Below are 20,285 nucleotides of genomic sequence, written 5' to 3' on the forward strand. Positions count from 1 at the left end.
CCAGAGAAGAGAGATGGAAGAGATCAAAGAGGAGATATGACAGGCCAAGAGAAGAGCCCAGAAGCAAAGAAAGTGACAGCGGAGAGAATAAGGAGGCAAGGAGAGTGACAGAGGGGGTGGACACGGCATTATAGAGGGAGAATTAAAGAGGAAAGGAAAGATGGCAGAGGAAAGGAAAACATACGAGAAAGAGAAGGAACAATGAAAGTGAAAACAGAACAAAATGGGGAGGGGAGAAATAAAGAAAAATAGAGATACAGGTAGACGACAGAGAGAGAGAGAGAGAGAGAGAGAGAGAGAGAGAGGACAAATAGAGGAGGAGGTGAAGAGGTGGAATGTAAACAGACAGACAGGTGTTCCGCGTCCACACAGACAGAGGAAGAGAGCGTGAAGGGGATGACAGGAGGATGAAAAGGGAGAAAAGGGTTGTTCCACAGAGAAAAGGAAAGAATAGAAGAGAGAAGAGAAGAGAATGGAACAGCATGCTAGTTAGTGAATGACACCACATCCGCCCCATTCAAACAATGCACATGCTGGACAAGGTAAATATGATGGGTTTGGACAAAGCACACTGACTGAGATACTGTTGATATTGGGCTACAGAGCAAACAGCATTAGAAGGCTGCAAATTCAATAACTGATCTAAAAAAAAAAAGCTCAACAGATACAAGTACACACACCTTCACACATACATTCACTCACAGACACACACACACACACACACACACACACACACACACAGACACACATGCACGCGCACACACTCACACGCACGCACACACACACACACACACACACACACACGCACACACACAAACACCAGAACTCAAGGACTCAAGTACTTCAGTAATCCAAAAGAAGTTAACAGCATCATGAAACACTGTAGAAATCATATCACAACGAGCTCTATCAATGCAGTTAAGTTTGGTTATGCAGCAGTTCACATATTGTGACATGTATCAGCATCATGTTCATCAGAGCTTCAATACAGTGACCAGCTGAACAGCAAGAAACCAGTTCTGTTTTGATACTGTAAAGACATTTAGTCACGTATATACATAGCCGCAATAACAAACATATCTAAACGTATACGAATAAAACCGTACTTTGCATATTTTGAGTATGGGTAGGGTTTTCGAGGAAGTGGCCCAATTAAGCAAATGGCAGGACGAACCCAAAACCCGCACAGGAGGTAACGGTAGCCCCCCTGGGTATAAATTTTGGACGAGGGTGGCCAGACTCAGCTCATGTTTACCCGTTCTGCCGGCTGGCGCGGCCTGTTCACGTCAAAGATTCAAGCAGTCTGCGCACCCTCGCAGACTTGGCCACAGGGCTGCCACACTCCTGACACACTGAGCCGCCACACTCACTCAGCCGTCTCTCTAACCCAGCTGCATCAACAAGCACGCCTACAAACCACTCTGGAGCTACGACCTGCTCAGTGTTATTTTATGAAGATGTATATTGTAATAAAAAAAACTCACACAGTTATATGTATATGTAGGTATGTATTAATTTGTATACATTTTTATGTATGTTTAAAACTCAGTCAGGCTTTTCATAGGCTGTGGCAGGTGACCTTAGGCGCTTTGGCTTTAGATGACAGCTAACTACGTTTACACTCTTTTGGGCTAGACACAGGTGTGGGAGCTGGCAGATCCTTCTACCTACGTTGAACACACACACACACACACACAAACATATCCACACAGCCATGTCAGCCTCTGCTGAAGCGGGAGCATCTGAACTACTGAACAACTCCAACATGTGCTGAGTGTCACTATATGGGAGAAAAAGAGCTTGACAGAGGATGACAGAAAAAAATGATATAGAATTGGAAAAGAAAGAACAGAAAAATAAATAAAAAAGGAAGAACCACACAGTTGAAAACAGTTTTTCCAGTTAGCATCACTTACTTCCAGAGGAGGAGGAGGAACGGCGCTGGGTTGAGGTGGAGCCTGACGCTGAGTACTGAGGTGGCATGGCAGTCTCAGAGGGCAGGGGTGGTGGGGGTGGTGGAGGAGGGGTTGGGTTGCTAGGAGGCAGGGGGGGAGGAGGGGGAGGCAGGGGAAGTTCCTCCGCAGAACCGTTCTCTGGGCTTGGACTGTTCTCTGTGGGCTCCTCCAACAGCACGGAACCCTGTTTAACAAGGTCACATAAATAATTAAACAATTATACAATTGTACAATTAATGCAAATTCACATGGATATGAACAACTGACATATGATTTTACACAGAAGTGCGTGTTTTTACAGTATTTTCATATCCTACACAAGTTCTAAAATATCTTCCTCTAACCACACATAGTGCTATCTGTTTATTGCTGACGGACTCTTCCTCTCGCGTGGGCAGGTGACAAGTTTACAAGTTTGACTTTCAAATTCCAGCACTGTCTCCAGGCATGATCCTCCGTCTGTCACCAACGCCTGCTTTGAATGGAACTCCCAACCCCCACCCGTGGTTCTGCTCACCCTGCTAATAAGCCCCACTCTGACCCCAACTTTCCCCTAAAATGCACATATTGACTCAGGGCAGTCTTTAACAGCCTCTCCAGGGATTACTGGATAATTGAATATGATCTGTTTGTGTTTTGGGTGGGGTGGGTGGGTGGGTTCACTGGCGTGAGCGAGACATCTGCCACTCCTCCCAGAGTCGTCTCATCAACTGGCATCTCCAGTCTATCATTCCCATCTGTAGCCTGTCACAGCTGACACTAATCTAATAGCCCATGACCTCCGAACCCCCACCCTTGGCCGGCACGTGCCACTACCCCACTCCAGCTGGTGGGGGCGTGGGCACTCACCCCCCACCCCAACCCAAGCCCCAGCACGCTCCTGGGAGTTGTTATTAGCCTTGCTCAGGCTTCACGCCCATCTGCCTCTGGGGGGACCAGGGCACACCCCACTGGGAGCCTAATTAGGCTCAGTGGGGATTAGACCGACCCTGTGGTGGGGCATCGGACAACACCCTCTCCTCCTCCTCCTCCTCCTCCTCCTCCTCCTCCTCCTCCCACTGTTTCCCCCGGGGGACCCACTACTGACGCGTGCACGCTATTTGGGATGAGTCCGAGAGGCTCAGTAGAAGCCGGACGGCTTCAGGAGTATCTGTCGCACTGAGCCTGACGTGGCCGCCCTGGCGTGACCTTGGGCCTGCTAGATGTCACTCTGCACCCCAGCGCCGATGGAAATCCAGCAGAAAGAAATGTGTTAGTCCGCTGTGTGGGTACTGCCGTCCTCCGCACCGGTTCAAGTTGGTGCAGCGCTCCTCTTAAAAGTGGCTGAGAGCATACTGAGTTTACACAGTAGGGTGTGGGTGAGATCCTGATGGAAATAAGGGTGTTGGCAGGGCTGAGCCACATAAACAAAGGCCTGTGGCTTTACTGTACAGTCTTACATAACATTCGGAAAAGCACTCTAGCACTGGATATCTGTTCACTTCTGCACTATTGATTGTGATTGTGTATAGAAGGAAGGATTGTCAATAAACCCATAAGTTAGTAATTTGTATCTATTTATTTTATGTATTAGGGTCTTCAACAAGGATAGGAAGTTATCATTAAAAAAAATTAAGATGAAATTACTTTTGTGTCAGTGTGTGGGTTGTGCATACCATTCCTATCATAATTTGCCAGGCCTGCTTCTTTACAAGTGATATGCAGTGTGTGTGTGCGTACGTGCGTGCGTGTGAGCGTGTCTGTGACTCTGTGTGTGTGTGTGTTATAATAGCAAACTATTATGCCTCATAAAATTATTTCTTCTGCTGTGCCAGAATTCCCAGCATCCCACGGCTAATCTGTTTTCATGTTGATAGTTTGGTGTCAGATTTCCTTTCCGAAGCATTGCATCAGATATAAACCATGACTTGAATAAGCACTGCTTGATTTCCATATGTGTGTGTGTGTGTGTGTGTGTGTGTGTGTGTGTGTGTGTGTGTGTGTGTGTGTGTGGTAGATGTCCAGGGTTTCTCTCCCATTTTCCATCACTGCCAGTGTCCCTAAGGTCGAGTCATTGGTTACCTCCTCGTTAGGGGCCATGCTCCTGGTTCCGCGGGGTTCTGCTGTGTCACTGCCCAGAGCCTTGTAGTAGTCCCCAGTGCTGGGCTGCTTGTTGAAGCTCCTGGACTTCCTGTTGGAGTCAACCCTCCTCAGCCGCTCTGGGTTATCGCCTGCTTCCAGCTGCAGGGGAAAGGTGGAGGAACAGTGAATTTTGTTAGGTCACTTTCCCAATGTTTGTGGTCGGCTTGACCTGAGTGGACCTTCTGTAGGTGGATTTATTAGAAACAACTCTTGATCCGACTTCAGACATTCGAATCAAAAGGGGATTAACACATTCCAACAGTTTTACTTTCCAGAAAGTCTATGCAGGAAACAAGACTCTGTTTATAAATACCCATTACATCACTACTTCTATTACTTCTTATTAAGTTCCAGGTCTCTACATCCACACTTAAGCAGGACTAATTCTGTAATATCTAGTATAAATACACTCAGCCGGAGGTGAGCCATGCATGCTTATGACAACTTTAACAATGCCAGAAGCTTATGCAAACAGCCAGGCAACAGAGTTGTGTAAGCTCTGTCTCAGCTCCTTCTGGAGATTTTCATGACTGGTCCCATGTGACTGAAGGAAGGTTTGCCCAAAGCCAGGAGAAAACAAAAAGACTTTTTACTAGGGCTAAGCTTCACTGTTACAACAGCCAAAACCCAACGTCACGTGCACTACGAAGGTCATCTTTCTCAGGCGGGGGTGGGGGATTACTCTGTCTTTTTCTGTATATATGTTCCTGCATAGGCCTTCAGTGTTTGTGCCTGAAAGCATACATTGTTCCTTTATTTGCATAGGTTGGCGTTGGCCCATGTGTGTGCACATGACTTGTATGTGTGTGTGTGTGTGTGTGTGTGTGTGTGTGTGTGTGTGTCTCGTATGTGAGTGTGTGTGTGTGTGTGTGTTAATGTGCATGTTTAAGTTAGACTCCGTCTCAGTTTCAACCACCACCTGCCGGTGTGAGACCCCGGAGGGCGGTGACCCCAGGTCAGACCTCAGGTATGACCCTGTCTGCTGAGGCCATATGTAAAATGGACTGTGTACTCGCGGTCCCCAGCTCTTCTGGGCCGTGGGAAATGAGAGGAGAGAGTGTTTGAGCGGAGATGTAGGAAGAATGTCATAACTAGAGGAAGATATGGTGGATATGGTTTCTTTGCCAAAGGTTAATGGACATCTCACTTAGACAGTTTATGTTATGTTACGTTGCCCTTTTACATTTGTGCAGGACCAGAATTTTAAAAATCTATTTAAAAATCTATTTAACCACTTCAGTCATCACTTTGAAATTGTTTTGTATGAGTGAAATGTCCAGTATGGCATGAGGTTTTATTTTAAATGCCAGTGCAGATACTAAAGATATGACTGGATTCAATTCCTCTAACTTCCTCTCCACCTCACACTCGTATGGAGTCTTCTATTTGTGTCTGGTGTACACATTAAATTGCTGTTTTTCCTGCTGTTTTCACTAATGCAAATTAATTTGCATGGACGCCTTTTGAAATCATGTGCCAGTCCCCACCAAACGTTCTTCTTCTCACACTCTTTCAGAGACAAAAAATAGAATGATGTTCAGTATGTCATAGGCTTATACACCTTACTGTGTTAATAATATAGGACAATACTAATGTCATCACGTAAGGAAGACTAACAATAATACTGTAGATACTAACATATGTGGTCAGAGCCGTTACGTGGGTTGTTACACGATTCCGTAGTGGAAAGCAATGATCTGAGTAATGACAAATTACAACCAACAAAGAATGGGCATCCACATCTGTACAACCAAGGATCATTCACAAACTATTTCATTCATCTCGATCAGATATGGCACGCTGAATCCATATCAAGGATCCTGATTTTATCAATGGGATTGAATTTTGGAGAGGGGGGCTTAAAAACATTTCAATGGTGGTTTCAATTTCAGTCTTAAAGTCAGCCATATTGTTCGTGGTCCCGAAGGACAGCACAATAGCAACAGCCACCACTGATGAATATCCTCTTCTGAAGTGTGGGCCCCCAGGGGCCATTGTCCTCCCATGGAGCCATTGTTGAGTCATTGTTCCCATCAAAGGCCTGCTTCCCAAAGGACATGTAATATGAGGAAAGGGAGGGGCAGGCGTTTGATTGCCACTCTCCAGGGAGACGGCTGTCTGAATGCCCTCCCTGTCTGACCTCCTTACGCGGCAGCTGCACCACCATCTCCCACTGTCCAAGGCCTCTATAACATCACTAGTGCCTTCCAAAGGTCTCACCATCATACGAATCCCCAGCATTGCAGAATCGTCACCTTACTCATCTTCAGGAACACTTTCAACAAACCAGCCTTCTTTGCGATAACTGTCAACATAGCAAGGTGTCTTTTGCTTGGAAAACGTTAATATCAAGCGTGATAGCAATGAGGCTATCCAGCAAACAGGTTCAACTACTCGCAGAATTTAGAAAGGAAATACATCAAATGAATCCAAATGAAGACAGCTGTCAGACAAAAAAGAGCAGGCTGTACCAGCACAACCTCCATGCCTCATTGCCTCCACAAAGACACTTTAAAGACACTCCAGAGTAGAAACTCAAACAGCAATTGGAACCACAAATCCACAAACATAACTAGCAGGTTGAAACTTCCAAATACCCTGATTACAAAATCATTTTTGTTCCCTTCCCTATACTTAAGAACCCTTTCCGTCGTCTTAAAAAAAATAATAAATAAAGATCCCCCCCACAAGTGGCATACCATCAGATTTCTCTCTTACCCACTCAGATGATGGGGCCACAGTGATGCCTCCTCCAGCTGAAAAAGCCTAGAGGTGCAGCTCAGCCTAGCTCCCCTCAACTCAACACAGACCAGCACAGACCCGGCACAGCAGAGCACAGTACAGCACAGATGTCACCAGATCCCAGCACCTCTCGGCATGTGTCACTCTACCTGCCCTCTCCCTTTACCCAGCAACCCTCATCAATAAAAGAAACACCTACCGCTCCTCCACCGTGGTGACATCACCCCTCGGCCCCCGACCAACCAGAGCGCAGGGAGCCACGGAGGCCCTGTTATGCAAAGCGGAGCCACAGGAGAGGCGGGCGCATGGCTGCGGCTGCTAGGGATCGGGTGGCAGCGGCTCGCAGATTACTTTTTTTACGAGCGGTGGGGGGATTGTGATTACTTCTAGCCGTGGTGCAGGAGAGAGGGGTGAGGTGGGGGGGATATGCTTGTGCGCACCATTGCTAACATTTTATCGCAGCGCGGATGATGATAAGCTACTGTCCGTACGTGGAGATGAGAATGATAGACTCCCGTGAGTGTGTGGTGTGATGAACCGATAGGAGAGTTCTAGGGGCTTTGAATGCCTGAGTGGCCCATTCGATGAGTCAAGTCGCCTGCCGAAACATGCAAAATGCATTGTGTGTCCGGGTCACAGGTGTGCTATCGGATACAGAGCAGATCGCTGTCCATAAAGCCTCCATTCAGAACATGAAAATGTAGTAAAAAAATTACGAAACAGCAGGTGTAATTTCGGTATGTTTGTTTTGTGACCATGGTGTGTATCTGTACTTTAAAATGAAAGGGACAGGGATGTTCAAACCCTGATGATGGGGCTAAACTGATACAGAAGTCAAAGTGGAGGCACGGATCACAGTGCTTGGCCTAGGTGTGTGGTTACCTTGGTGCTAGTGTTTCTATGGCGTCCGGGGGCAGATTGTTTTCCCCAGGTATGCTGGATCTCTGTTCAGGTGCTTTCTCCTCTCCCCCCCATCCCCCCATTCAACACAATTACAGAGGATCTGTGTGTGTGCCCCTGGGGGCAAGCCAGTGCTTTCACTGTTAATGAAAGCCAATCATCCCATCACACACACACACACACACACACACACACACACACACACAAACACACACACAAACACACACACACACACACACCTGAGACTAAGCTGGTGAGAAGGATCATTAAAACCCCTCCACATGCTACTCTGACACTTTCTCTGCCATCTCATCCCCTCTCTCTTTCTCTTTCTCCCCTCTCCTCTCTCTCTTTCTTTCTGTCCTGGCCCTCTCCCTTTTCCAGCCTGTGGCAGTCACACAGACAGGAAGTAGGGTTCGGGGTTGACTTCCGAGAACAAGTTTGTGGGAAATTACAATGTGGGGACACAGCAGTGAGACTGAGGATTCAGATTAGTTCTTGTACTCAGTTATTGAGTGAACAAGCGCACCTCACAGAGAAGTGAAAAGACAATTTGGGGGAAAATAGACAAGAGTACTAGTAAAAACTTGTCATCAGAAAAGAAATGCATCGCTTTTAAAAGTGCAGGAGTCTAATTCAAGTAAGGCAACACACACAATCAACACACAAACAGACACCAACAACCTGCACAGACAACACGCACAGACAACACACACAGACAGAATTGTCTTACATTACACTCAAAAAAGGATTAGCCACCTAATAGCCGAATCAGACTAAATCAAAGATTTACATTGTTCTGCCAAGTTAAAACATGATCGCTAGCTGTGGTTAATCACACACTGAGAAGTTATTGCACAGGTATCCTTTGGCTCAAGTCAACAACACCCAGAGTCCACTGTACTGCTAAATGAAGTAAATTCTAATGTCCCTAAACAGCTGAATCTGAATCTCCACTATATCAACACAGTGATGTTGCTCCTGACAGAACAAGCCCCTGAAATGTTTGCAGCAAACTGCAGCTTAATTAGTGAAATTAACATTGAGCCCATCAGATGGGCCGCTGCCATAATGAGGATCCTCATTAAGGCGCAGCGAGCACAAAAACAACATTGTGTGTGTGTGGAGCTGGGGGCCGGGGTTATTGTTACTCTCTGTCGCTCATTAGGACGCTGAAGCTCAGGTCCTATCTCCATCCAGTCCCCAACACTCTCCCCCAATTGCCCTGGCCAGTGTAGCGGCCTCCATTTATACTGAGGACGCTGCGTGCCATTTTGCCTCGTTAACCCCGCCACCACCTCCCGGAAAGTTCTTTTAGCTTCCAATGACTGTCCCGGCCACAGATATGCACCCAAACAGAGAAGAGGCACTAGGGGTGAGGGTGGTTGGCTACTGCTAGCAATAGACATGAACAAAATGGTTCCGGGTTCGTCTGTCATCTAACGTAGAGCGGGTTAAATCATTTTAGCATTTCATTCATGTCTCACAGGCACACTGTGCCTCTGTTTACAGTTGTTTTTCATGTCACAACCTGCTTTTCACGTTGACGGCATAGGCTACAGAACACCTTCACGGGTACTGTGGAGGGGAGACAACTGGTTTTCTTCATGTCAGATCAATTACGTTTAATTAGACTGCCAGCCAAGCAGCAAATGTCTTTGAGTTCCTTGGTCCCATGAGAATTATTGGATACAACTAAGTGTAATTTGAGAGTACTGAACCTTGGGAGGAACAAAATATCTACTAGATGCATGAGAGGCTGCGTTTAATTCCAATATCTGCAAAACATGCCAAGTCCTTTTGGTTTGTTTTTCAACTACCATCACTTCAGTCATGAAATAGAAGACTCCGTTTTATGAACATGTAATCATCGCATTAATAAACTCCTGTGAACACCCATCATTCCTCAAACTAATCCCACACTATATCTCATTCGCTAGTATTCCATGTTTTCTAAAGCAAAACAAACAGGAGTTAAAACAATACTGCACTAATTTTCTCATTTATATTTTCCTTTAAAAAGAGGATATGTGGAAAGCTCCTTATTGAATGATGTTTCAACAATTCTATTCAATTTTATTGATTTAAATAGCATCATTAACTACTCTCAAGGCGCTTTACAGACCCCAAGGGCTGAACGCTCTACAGCAAGCACGTAGGCCACCAATTCAAACACAACCTCAACATGGATGTATGGGCCTGTTATAGCAATGTTTTACCCTTTCCCAGCACCCGGGTGTCCCCGGGTGTCCCCATGCTACCCCATGAATTGTCATTCACGGGTTGGTTCCGTGCGACCGGGCCCACATAATCGCTAGTTTCACAAGCTTACTCTAAAGGTAGGGGTCAGAGAGGCCCACAGGCCCACCCATGACTGTGACCCAGTCAGCTGTCACCACTGATCACATCCAACTGGTTCACCAATGACTGTGGACCCTGTTAGCTGTCACCGCCGATGAGAGATAAAGTACACCGTGTATGTGAAAGGGACACAGGACCAGGATGCAAGAGGTGATAGAGGTTAATGGGCTGATGCTGGTGAAGGAGATGTCAGAAGTAGACTAGCTACAGGAAGCTACCCGGAGGTTAAAGAAGGACTCGCGGCTGAAATTAGTTCAGCAAGGCAATACATGAGGTTGCACAAATCATCTTAGTTATAAAACTCCATAAGCACCTTGATGTTGCATTCTTGTGTGAGTGGCCAGATTGTCTATAAGTAGTTCAAGTTAGTCAGGGCATACTGATATACTGTCATGTATTGACATGATCAATGTGATATGTTCCACAAGCATGGTCTGTATGCCTATAAATACAAGATTAACACGCTTATACATAATCAGCACATGCACATGAGGGCAGGGTGGTGTGTATTCCTAGAACATAAAGCAGTCCATTTTGAAGAGAAAACTAATTTGTTTAAAAGCCTCCAATCAGTTATCTATCAAAGCCCGCTACATCATTTGAAAGCTGGTAGGCCTACATCAATCAATTCAGTTACTAGAAAATCAGTTAATTCAGTCATCCACTTATGTGATGAGCTTGAATCCCCTTTCACACCTATGTTGTCAAAAAATCTACTTCAGAAAAATCCTCATGAGTTGAGCACCACTCTCAGCCTGAATAGAAAGTGTGGCAAACAAAGCATATGAGGCTGTACAGCAAATCAGACAGTCAGATGTCAGATGGCATTGTGTGGCATACCATGAATTAAAATAAGAATGGCATATAGAATGGCAGGGTTTTGTTTTGAGTAGGAAAACACAGTGCATATGAGTGTGCTGACAATGTGATTTGACTGGGCTCTGTTAAGCGCCTTGAGACAATTCTATGGTTTTGGTGCTGTATAAATACAATGTAATTGAATTAATTGCTGTAATGTCGTTTGAGTTGCACAGCGCACCTGTTTCTTGGAGCCGTCACTCTCCACGTGGCGGAGGTTGCTCTTCACCTTCAGGTACATGTCAGCGGAGGGCTCCTCCGGGTGTGCAGGAGCTGGGTAAGTAGGGGGTGGCGGAGGCCGCGCACTCGGAGGAGGGGGTGGGGGAGGCGGAAAGGCTGGCGGCGGAGGAAGCGGCTCACTCACTCTTCCACCGTCTTTCTGTGTGCCCGAGGTGCCGGGGTCCAGCATGTCCATGTAGGTCTGCATGTCTGTGATGGCCGACTCAGATGGACCTGGAGGAGACAAGCAAAGTGCTGTGATGCACAGGGCTACTGTTGTGGAATGTGGTTCAGCATGGTTTAGTTACAGGTGTTATAGTTATGGTAACAAACTCCTCCATCACTCTTCCTGCAACTCTACCCACCTCTTCTGCAACGTCATGCACTTATAATAATAATCTCTCTCTTCCACACCTTGCATTAACGTCCTATGAAATTAAATGTTCTTGTTAATGCCACGCTGGATTCAAAATGTTTTCCTTGATCTACTATTTGATGGCATTGTACTTTACCATTTTGACAAATGACTAGATGTTAATGTAGTGACACTATTTTGAATTAATGCAGTTTGTATTTCACTTAGTTAATGGTTAAATAATTTGATTTAGAGAGGCCAGTAACAAAACTCTATGACTTCATTAAAAATAAAAATGTCACATACAGTTCAGTGCTCTGACCCCAGGTGATTTGTACTACAGTATGGCTCCCCTTCCCAACAGTAACTTTCCACTGACACATGACTTGTATTACCACTGAATAGAATAAAGGAGTGTGAGACCTCAGTTCGGGGTCTCAGATCTCCAAAACGAGCTGACACCCTGTTGCAAGTGGCATAAATATCAGACAATTATTGTCTGCTGTGTGCTCTGGTCTTATGTATGTTAGAAGTTAGATTAAATAAGACAATATCCATGACAGATTTATTTGCAGTGGACTGGATAGATTTGAATGACAAACACAGAGTTGTGGATGATAACATTATCTGTTCCCTTCTCTGTGTGAAATTGCTGGTGGATTCCTGCACTTCGGAATATCACCACTAGAGGCCAGTGCTGCCGTGGTGACCCACTGGAGCCTCTGACAGCTCAGCGTACCCTGCGCCTTAGAGAAAGTTACACCAAATCCCTTCCACCCCACCGAGCAGCAGCTTTCCCACCATTGTTCTGGTAATAACACACACACGGTGCATTAACCCACCAAAGACAGCATGACTGTAGGCAAAAATACTAGCATGCTCTTCAAAACAAACTCAAAACTAAACACAGGAAACAGTGAGAGAGAATTTGCATGTAATGGTTATATTTTGCTGTGGGCAAAACAATCTGTTTATAGTCAAAGTGTGCAGAGACATTGCAGTGTTCAGAATCTGACCAATGTCACACACAAACTGAACTTTCCCACCTGTATGTACCGGTGTGTGATAGAGTGAGTGTGAAGTGGGTGTGTTGATGGTATTGTAAAAACATAACTGGTATTGTAAAAACATAACAGGCTGGTATCAGACCACATCATGTGTGAGTAAAGAGACGACTTTTACATAAGTTCCCTTTACTTGCACTTACAGTCATCTCTATATGGACCAGTTTGTGACTTCTTTACAATGCTTTAGTCACATGCCCGCCGCACAACGATAGATGTTAACCTGCTAACGTTAGCTCTAGTCCATTGCGGTTGTCTATTATGCTATGTTGTATGTTTGTATGTTGAGTGTTGAGTGTTTGTCTGGGTGTAAGTGCTTTTATGTTAAAGTCATTGTATGAGTCTGTGTATGATATGTTGGTGGAAAATGTGCCAGGGAAACACACTAATGAATCCAGTGTGACAAAAAAGCAAAATCTAACTGGTTGTAGTTTAAGCCAGCTAATTCACTGTATGTAATGATAAGATAAGTTATCGTTCTGCACAGAGGTTCAAGGTTCTGCACAGACTAGACCAATCCATTCCCATATTTCTTGCCATATAGGGGGCGCATTTTGTTATTGTACCAGACTTAACTGTGGATAGTCTGACATGTTCAATGATTCTACCTGCACATAAACATATATGTTTTTTTCTTATCACTATTAAGTTTATCTCATAAAAGCTCTTCTCAAGGGTGTCCTTGCCATGCCAAGCTGACCTGCGTTGGGCCGTACGGGGGGCGATGAGCTCCTCTTCTCCCCGGTGCTGGACTGACTGGAGTTAGCCGAGTCATAGTTGGACAGAGAGCTGGAGGGGGAGCCCAGGTCAAAGTGGGCCGCCGGGATCGAGGCAGAGATGGTAGCGTTGGGGGAGGACAGGCCAGAGTCCGGATGCTGCTTATACTCCAGGTCGGCAGAAGGGTCCCTGGACAGCACACGGTGCTCCACGCTCTGTGTCACACACAGGAGAGCAACACAGTCATTCATGTGTGTGTGTGTGTGTGTGTGTGTGTGTGTGTGTGTGTGTGTGTGTGTGTGTGTGTGTGTGTGTGTGTGTGTGTTAGAGTGTGTTTCTGTGTATTCAAAATAACAAATATTCATTGTCTGAGCCTCTTAAACATTAAACAAAGGAAGAGGTACCTCAGGAAAAGGTAGACATTTCAGCGCACTGTTTAGCATGATGGAAAACCTCTCAGGTCACTGAAGTAAACCAAGGTACAAAAATAGACACCTGCTGTGAGCAGTCTCTCTCAGAAAGTTAAAAGAAATTCATATTAATTTCAGCCAAATCCAAGTGTTTTTAATGACACTATAAAATCAGTCATAGAATAGACTAGATTTTCCCCAATACACATATGTAAAAGGATCCCTGAACATGTGAAAGTATTACACTGAATTTTAGCTGTAAGTTATTTTGACTGGTTTACTATCACTAACGGATCAATCCTAGGCTGTGTCAACTGGGATCAGCGGTGGCCTCCAGGCCAGAGTTCATCTCAGCCCTGATTATGATGAGCTCCGGTGCATTCAGGCCAGTTATAAATGTCTCCTATCTCTACTGAGAACTGCACTCTCACCAGGAACTGGGTCCTCTGTTGATGAAGTGTTCCTGTTATATTAGGCACCTGGTATATGTGACAGGGCCATGTGATGTCAAATCTGCACTGATGATCCAGCTGGCCCGCATTTGACATTTACTAATGATCCCTATGATTCAATCCGAAGATACGAGCAAGGAAGCACTGTTTCTGTATAGTGGTTATTCCTCTGTGTTTTTATATATGCTTGACATGTAATTCTGAAAATATACCCCTAAACATCAATGCTATGCACAGCAGTCCAGGGGTATAATGTAAAATGACCTGCAATGAGGCTAATGTTTGGAGTTCAAATCATGTGAAATTGTAGAAATGTGGAAAATGCTACAAATTTCAGCGCACAAACCACAGAATGTAGACACAAGGGACAAAAACCACTGAGATAACACAAAGCTGCTCCTCACCTACCCAGTTCCATATCTTACAGGACTAAAGATATGTGAAAGCAGACATCTGGGGACAACACTGGGAGGGTCTGGCTGATGTGGGATAGTGGGATGAATTAGATAGTTCACTCAGTTTTACATTTATGAACACCTCATCATAAGTAGAATTATTGATTCAAACGTGCTATTGTGAATGATACTCCTGTCAAACTATGAACATGGTTTTACGAGGAAGGTCGTTTCTGTGCGAGGCAGAGTTTGTCACAATCCACCAGCACACTTTCAGCAAGATGCAAAGATCCAAAGTCATATGCAGCGCCACAGGATGCCCAACCTCCTTACACCCAACTCCCACTTACATCGAAAGCCGTTTATTTCATGCTTATTAACAGTGCTGGCCTCATGTAGGAATGGGAGCCCCCTTTCCCTTCATTCACTACATTAATATCACAGTAAACCCTTGCCCCATTGATGTACCATTATTTCTTTCTCAAGGATTGTTTAATGTCGATGTGAAACCATCATCTGCAAGTGGTTGTATATTACATTAATATTAGTAGGCTTTGCCTTAAAAAATTATAGCCAAATGAAAATGACATCACAAACTGGCACATATTGCTCAACAGAACCCCACAATCGATCCTTTGCAAATTCTTTCTGTCTCTTTCTCTCTCTCTAGGCCTTTTTCGCAAGTTTAGCCTGATTAGTTAATAAAGAGAACAGAGAAGGCTTGTTAGTAATCAGATCTTTCTTTTGCAGTATTTGCAACAGGCCTTAGAGGGATCCTGTGGAACAGGTGCAATACATGTATTTCAATCAATACATCTTTGAAATTGACTTTTGGTGTTTTCTCCACTTTGACATAGCTATCCAACTTCAAAAAACTTATTGAATGGCAAGCTGAATTAATGATAGCCCAGGCAGAGTTTGATTTTTTAATCCATATGCATCCAGTGCAGTGTATTAAACATTATTTGGTTTTCTGTCAGAAAACAAAAAAAACTTCCAGTATTGTGAAAAGTAGCCCAAAGCCTTTTCCCACCCAATTTGGCAACACTGCTTAGCAACTGCCAACTGTTGAGATGGCTCCCTCAGCTCCCACAGAAGCAATTCAATGTGCTTTACAGAAAACAAAACACAAGCAAAATCCAAAGAAACAATAAAGACAAAATGCTTAAGAGTGAAAAACGACACAAAATATATACTTCAAAGAATAGTAGAATAAAAACATAGTGGAAGTAGCCCTGACTGTGTGTTTTTCTCTTTCGGAACACCACATAAGCCCAAGATGTTACTTCCCAATCTGGAAGGATGAGAGGTTAACTTCCAGAATTAAAGGTACAGTGTCTAGTTTTTGATGGCATCTGGTGGTGAGATTGCTGAATTGCTACCAGATGAATACCCTTTCCTTTTCCAGCGTGTGCCGTCAAATGCCATAATGCCGAGTGCAAAAAGTTTGTCCATTCTGGACTACTGTAGAAGCATGGTTCCCTATGTGGACATGAAGGGCTCATGCTAAGCTAACGAAGCACAGTTATAGGTAAACTAATGAAAACATTATTATGAATACTTTATTCTATTTCTACTACTAGATGTCCTTAAAAACTACACACGGCCCCTTTAACGTGCAGTAAGAATAGAGTGCATTGTTTTGGGGCTAAATCATAAGCACGTGAAAAGAGACGTGTTTTTTTGCCTGGATTTGACATGTTCTACGTTTGGGGCACATGTGAGATCTTCTGGCAGTGTGTTCCAGTTGCAATCAGCATAACTAAATGCTAAATGCTGCTTCACCATGTTTAGTTTTGTCTCAGGGTTCTTCTAGCTGACCCGAGTCCATGGATCTAAGAGCCTTATTCGGTTTGTATTCCTTTACACATATCAGAGATGTATTCAGGGCCTAAACTATTCAGTGATTGATAAACTAGTAGCAGCATTTTAAAATTTGGAAGCCAGTTTAAAGATTTAAGAACTGGAGTACTATGCTCTGCTCTCTTGGTCCTGCTCAAACTATAACAGCAGCTTTCTGAATGAGCTGTAACTGTTTAGTCGTCTTTTTGGGACACTAAATACTTGATTCTGGTTATATTTCTAAGATAGCAGAAAGACATCTTGGTGATTACTTTGATATGGCTGGTGATGGGAAGAGTCTTTTAGAACGCCAAGATTTTTGGACATGGTCCTTAAATCTGACATTGTTGAAACTTTATACACACACAGCAGCTTCCGCCTGCCCAACAAAACAGTGACTCTCCTCCTAGCAAGATGCACGTCCCAGCCATTTCCCTTGGCTCCCCACACGGATGATAATGTTTACAAAAGGCAGGTTCCTCTGGCCTTGGCTTCCAGGCAGAAGGGGAAATAACAGAGCGTCTTCTCCCTGGGCTCTGTCCTTCCTACAGCCCAGTGGAGAGACACACTGCCCCCAGGCCAGAAGCCTCACACAGGGGAGCTGTAGCCGAGGCCACACCTGCTGTAGCTCACAATTAGTGCAGAAAGCGAACAAAGCATTCTGAGATACTGAGACGTCTATAGGGGCCTGTGTGACAGGCGAAGGCACGCGAGGTACAGGGATGGGTGCTTCACATAACTCACTCCTGACCCCAAAAATGTGTCTTTCCTTGTTATGGATCTATATCAGTGAGCTCTATGTCTTATTAAAAACCAGAACAGCCCTGTGAGAACACGCACAGGACCAGTATGCTCTTCTACACAGAACAGCATCAGCTATGCAGGTGCAAAAGCCAAAGGTGGAACACACGGCTTGTACACACAAAGTATAGGTCAGGTTTTTTTAAGTTGTTCAAGCCAAGTCTGAAGTTAAAGCACAATTGCAACGCAAAGCTCAACAGTAGAGTATAACGTCAAATGGTACAAATCCATTTCAGAGGCTTCAGGTAAAACAAAAATGACATTACGTCCCTATAGGCCGCAGAGATCATGCTGGATACAGGTGAAAGTCTTACAGTTATTTTGATTTCCTCCATGGGGTATCAGATTCACCCCTCAAACTCATCTGGGTCTATTCAGAATGGCCCCCAATGCTGGACTCTACTCTCTGAGAATGACCATGTGGTCCCAGCAGCCCAGCACTCACCATATTCTCCACGGTGCGCAGGTACTTGGCACACTGGGGATGTCCGTTGTACTCAGCCAGGTCTGCAGCAGTGAAGCCATCCTGGTCACGAACGCCAAGGTCCACTCCATTAACCACCAGGATCTGACAGCACTGAGGGTAACAGAAAGTACAGGAGAGTTCAATATTCAGTTGTTATCTGATAATGAGCTTTTTAATACACTTGTGTAATATAGTGCCGGTACTATCTGATTTATGAACACACAAATAAAAAAGATAGCTGTAGAAGAGAGAGAAAAGAGAGGACTAAGATGAGCTTGAATAGAGGAGGGCAAATACAATAGTTCAGCTAACTGAAAATAATGAGTTTAATGTGGGCACAACGTCCACAGGAATCTAAATAATGTGAGAACCTTTAGATTACAAAGAGGTTGAGTGGAATCATTATCAAACTCCTCATTGGACCAAAGATCACAAAACGAATTGTTGAGTGCAGATAGGAAATCACATTCTTCAGTTCAATTCATACTGGCATGCTCCAAGTAATGCAGAATGAACCAGTACAGCTGACTAACAGGCGGGTGGCCAAACCACCACCAAAAAGGAGGTATCCTCCATGCTGTATACAAATATTAAAAAGGCAATCAAGCTGGTCAAAATCAATAACAACAAAATAAACTGTCATATAAACTAAAATATTTGCATTTCGACACGCCAGCATGTTTGCAAAGGAATCTTGAAAACCCCTTGTTTGGGAAGCCTATCATTCCTATAAAGTGCTGTAGTTTGCGTGAGTGTGGGAGCCATCTCCCTGCCTTATGTTAGTCAGAGCCAGCGAAAGGGTTGGGACACAAGAGAGGGGAGGTTCACAGCAGCTGCTAAATACAAAAGCTTGAGAGAGAGACAATAGCACATCTTCTCTCCAGAGAGCAGTCTCCATGCAGGGGTAGGGTAGGGTGTAGAACACATAACTCCCCATTGTCTGCTGTGCTTTTCACCCTCATTCATACAACCTGCCTTTAAAGCCACTCTCACACAAAATCCCAAAAAGACCCACAGATATAAGAACAGCATGCCAGACACAAGAGTGCTATTATGTCTGCCACTTAAACCGAAACTACACAAACTTAGCAACTCAGTTGTTAAGAAACCACAGACTATATAAGCTAACAAATGCTAACTGTAGATGAAACTAGTCATCCCAACTAAGAAAAAATGAACAAAAGTTAATAAAAGTTGGCCTAAAGTACATATAAAAATCAACTTTACAGAAGAAATTACTTACAACACTCTCAGAGATCCTTCAGAAGAGATTTTTTCTACAGGATTGCTCCACCAAACAGCAGAATAGCTAAGCTTTTAAGGCCACTTGAGGGACTTCGATCTTGCAATACCTGGTTTACTTTGGGTGAACAACCCTACTGAGTGCAACGCATTCACGGGGTCATAATCCTATTACCAAAATGTAATATTCTCTTTTTCTCCCAAACACAGAACCTCTCTCTCACACACACACACACCCACACACACACACACACACAGACACACACACGCACTCTCATTCACTCATACTCATTCATGTACATCCTCTCTCTCTCGGTATCTTTCACACACACACGCACACACACACACACACACACACACACACACACACACACACACACACACACACACACACACACACACACACACACACACACACACAAACACTGTTATATGTGCTAGTGGCACTGGCAACTAACCCCTCAAGGTGAATCATGTAGAACTGTTTTTCATGGCAGAATAAGGTCATGGCAATGTGGCCATTTACCTTGGTAACAAAACACTCACAAACGAACAAGACACTCAGCAAGTTTACTAGCTAATGAGATAGTCATTGGTACTGGGCTAAAATTAGGGGATAGAGAGAGAGAGAGAGACTTCCCCTCGCTCTCTTATTCTATACCAAAGTCTGTTTTTTGGAATGATAACAGAATAAAGCAGTTCACTGTTCTGCTTAACGCTTTTGTCAATACACCTATGACATTTCACAATTCACTGGCTTAATTTTCCACTCCTGAGCAAGACGCCAAAAACAAGAGTGTAAACGTTTTATTTGACCACCTTTCAAAAATGTGCACATCCACACACATCCTTTTATACACTTTCCACAAGCTTTGCTCAATCCCTACAGCAGTGGTTGTAAAGGATGGTGTGAAAGCTTACGTAACACATCAATTATCCCTGTTGCGCTAAGCTATGCGGTCCACCTACCTCCAGCTCCCCATTCTCTGCCGCGTCGTGCAGGGGCGTGCCCCCCCAGCTGTCCATCACGATCTCTCCCCCGTGCAGCAGCAGCCAGCTGAGCACCTTGGCATGGCCGCGGCTGGCCGCAAAGTGCATGCCTGTGGCACCGTCGTTATCCCTGTCTGCCAGACTGATCTCTGAGAAGCTCATCTGTAGACACACAAACAGTTCACATATGCACCCATACCGATAAATGTACACACAAGATGCTTAGTTACAGTTACAAATGGGCAGTGAGAAGTCACATATGCCGCTTGAGGCTTAGGTAATGACAGGGCAAAGCATAAACAATGTTACACAATTGAGCACTCAAGGATTCAGATGCTGTCTACCAATCCCCTCCCACACTTAAAGGATGAGTTAAGTATGAGATCCTCCATAGG

The 20,285-nt window shown here is 44.6% G+C and overlaps 1 protein-coding gene across 1 annotated transcript in view; it reads right to left on the minus strand.

Annotated features, from left to right (window-relative positions):
- The window catches only part of espn (espin), a gene marked incomplete at both ends in the record, with an annotated part of 47,620 nt that overhangs the window by 14,078 nt on the left and 13,257 nt on the right, over nucleotides 1-20,285 (minus strand). The window contains 6 exons of the mRNA XM_080853425.1: nucleotides 1,917-2,139; nucleotides 4,017-4,175; nucleotides 11,119-11,390; nucleotides 13,276-13,507; nucleotides 17,638-17,769; nucleotides 19,870-20,052. Coding sequence (XP_080709551.1) covers nucleotides 1,917-2,139; nucleotides 4,017-4,175; nucleotides 11,119-11,390; nucleotides 13,276-13,507; nucleotides 17,638-17,769; nucleotides 19,870-20,052 — 1,201 coding nt within the window. The remainder of the gene's footprint in view (nucleotides 1-1,916; nucleotides 2,140-4,016; nucleotides 4,176-11,118; nucleotides 11,391-13,275; nucleotides 13,508-17,637; nucleotides 17,770-19,869; nucleotides 20,053-20,285) is intronic.

Source organism: Sprattus sprattus, assembly GCF_963457725.1.
Source record: "Sprattus sprattus genome assembly, chromosome: 16".
Classification (NCBI taxonomy): domain Eukaryota; kingdom Metazoa; phylum Chordata; class Actinopteri; order Clupeiformes; family Clupeidae; genus Sprattus; species Sprattus sprattus.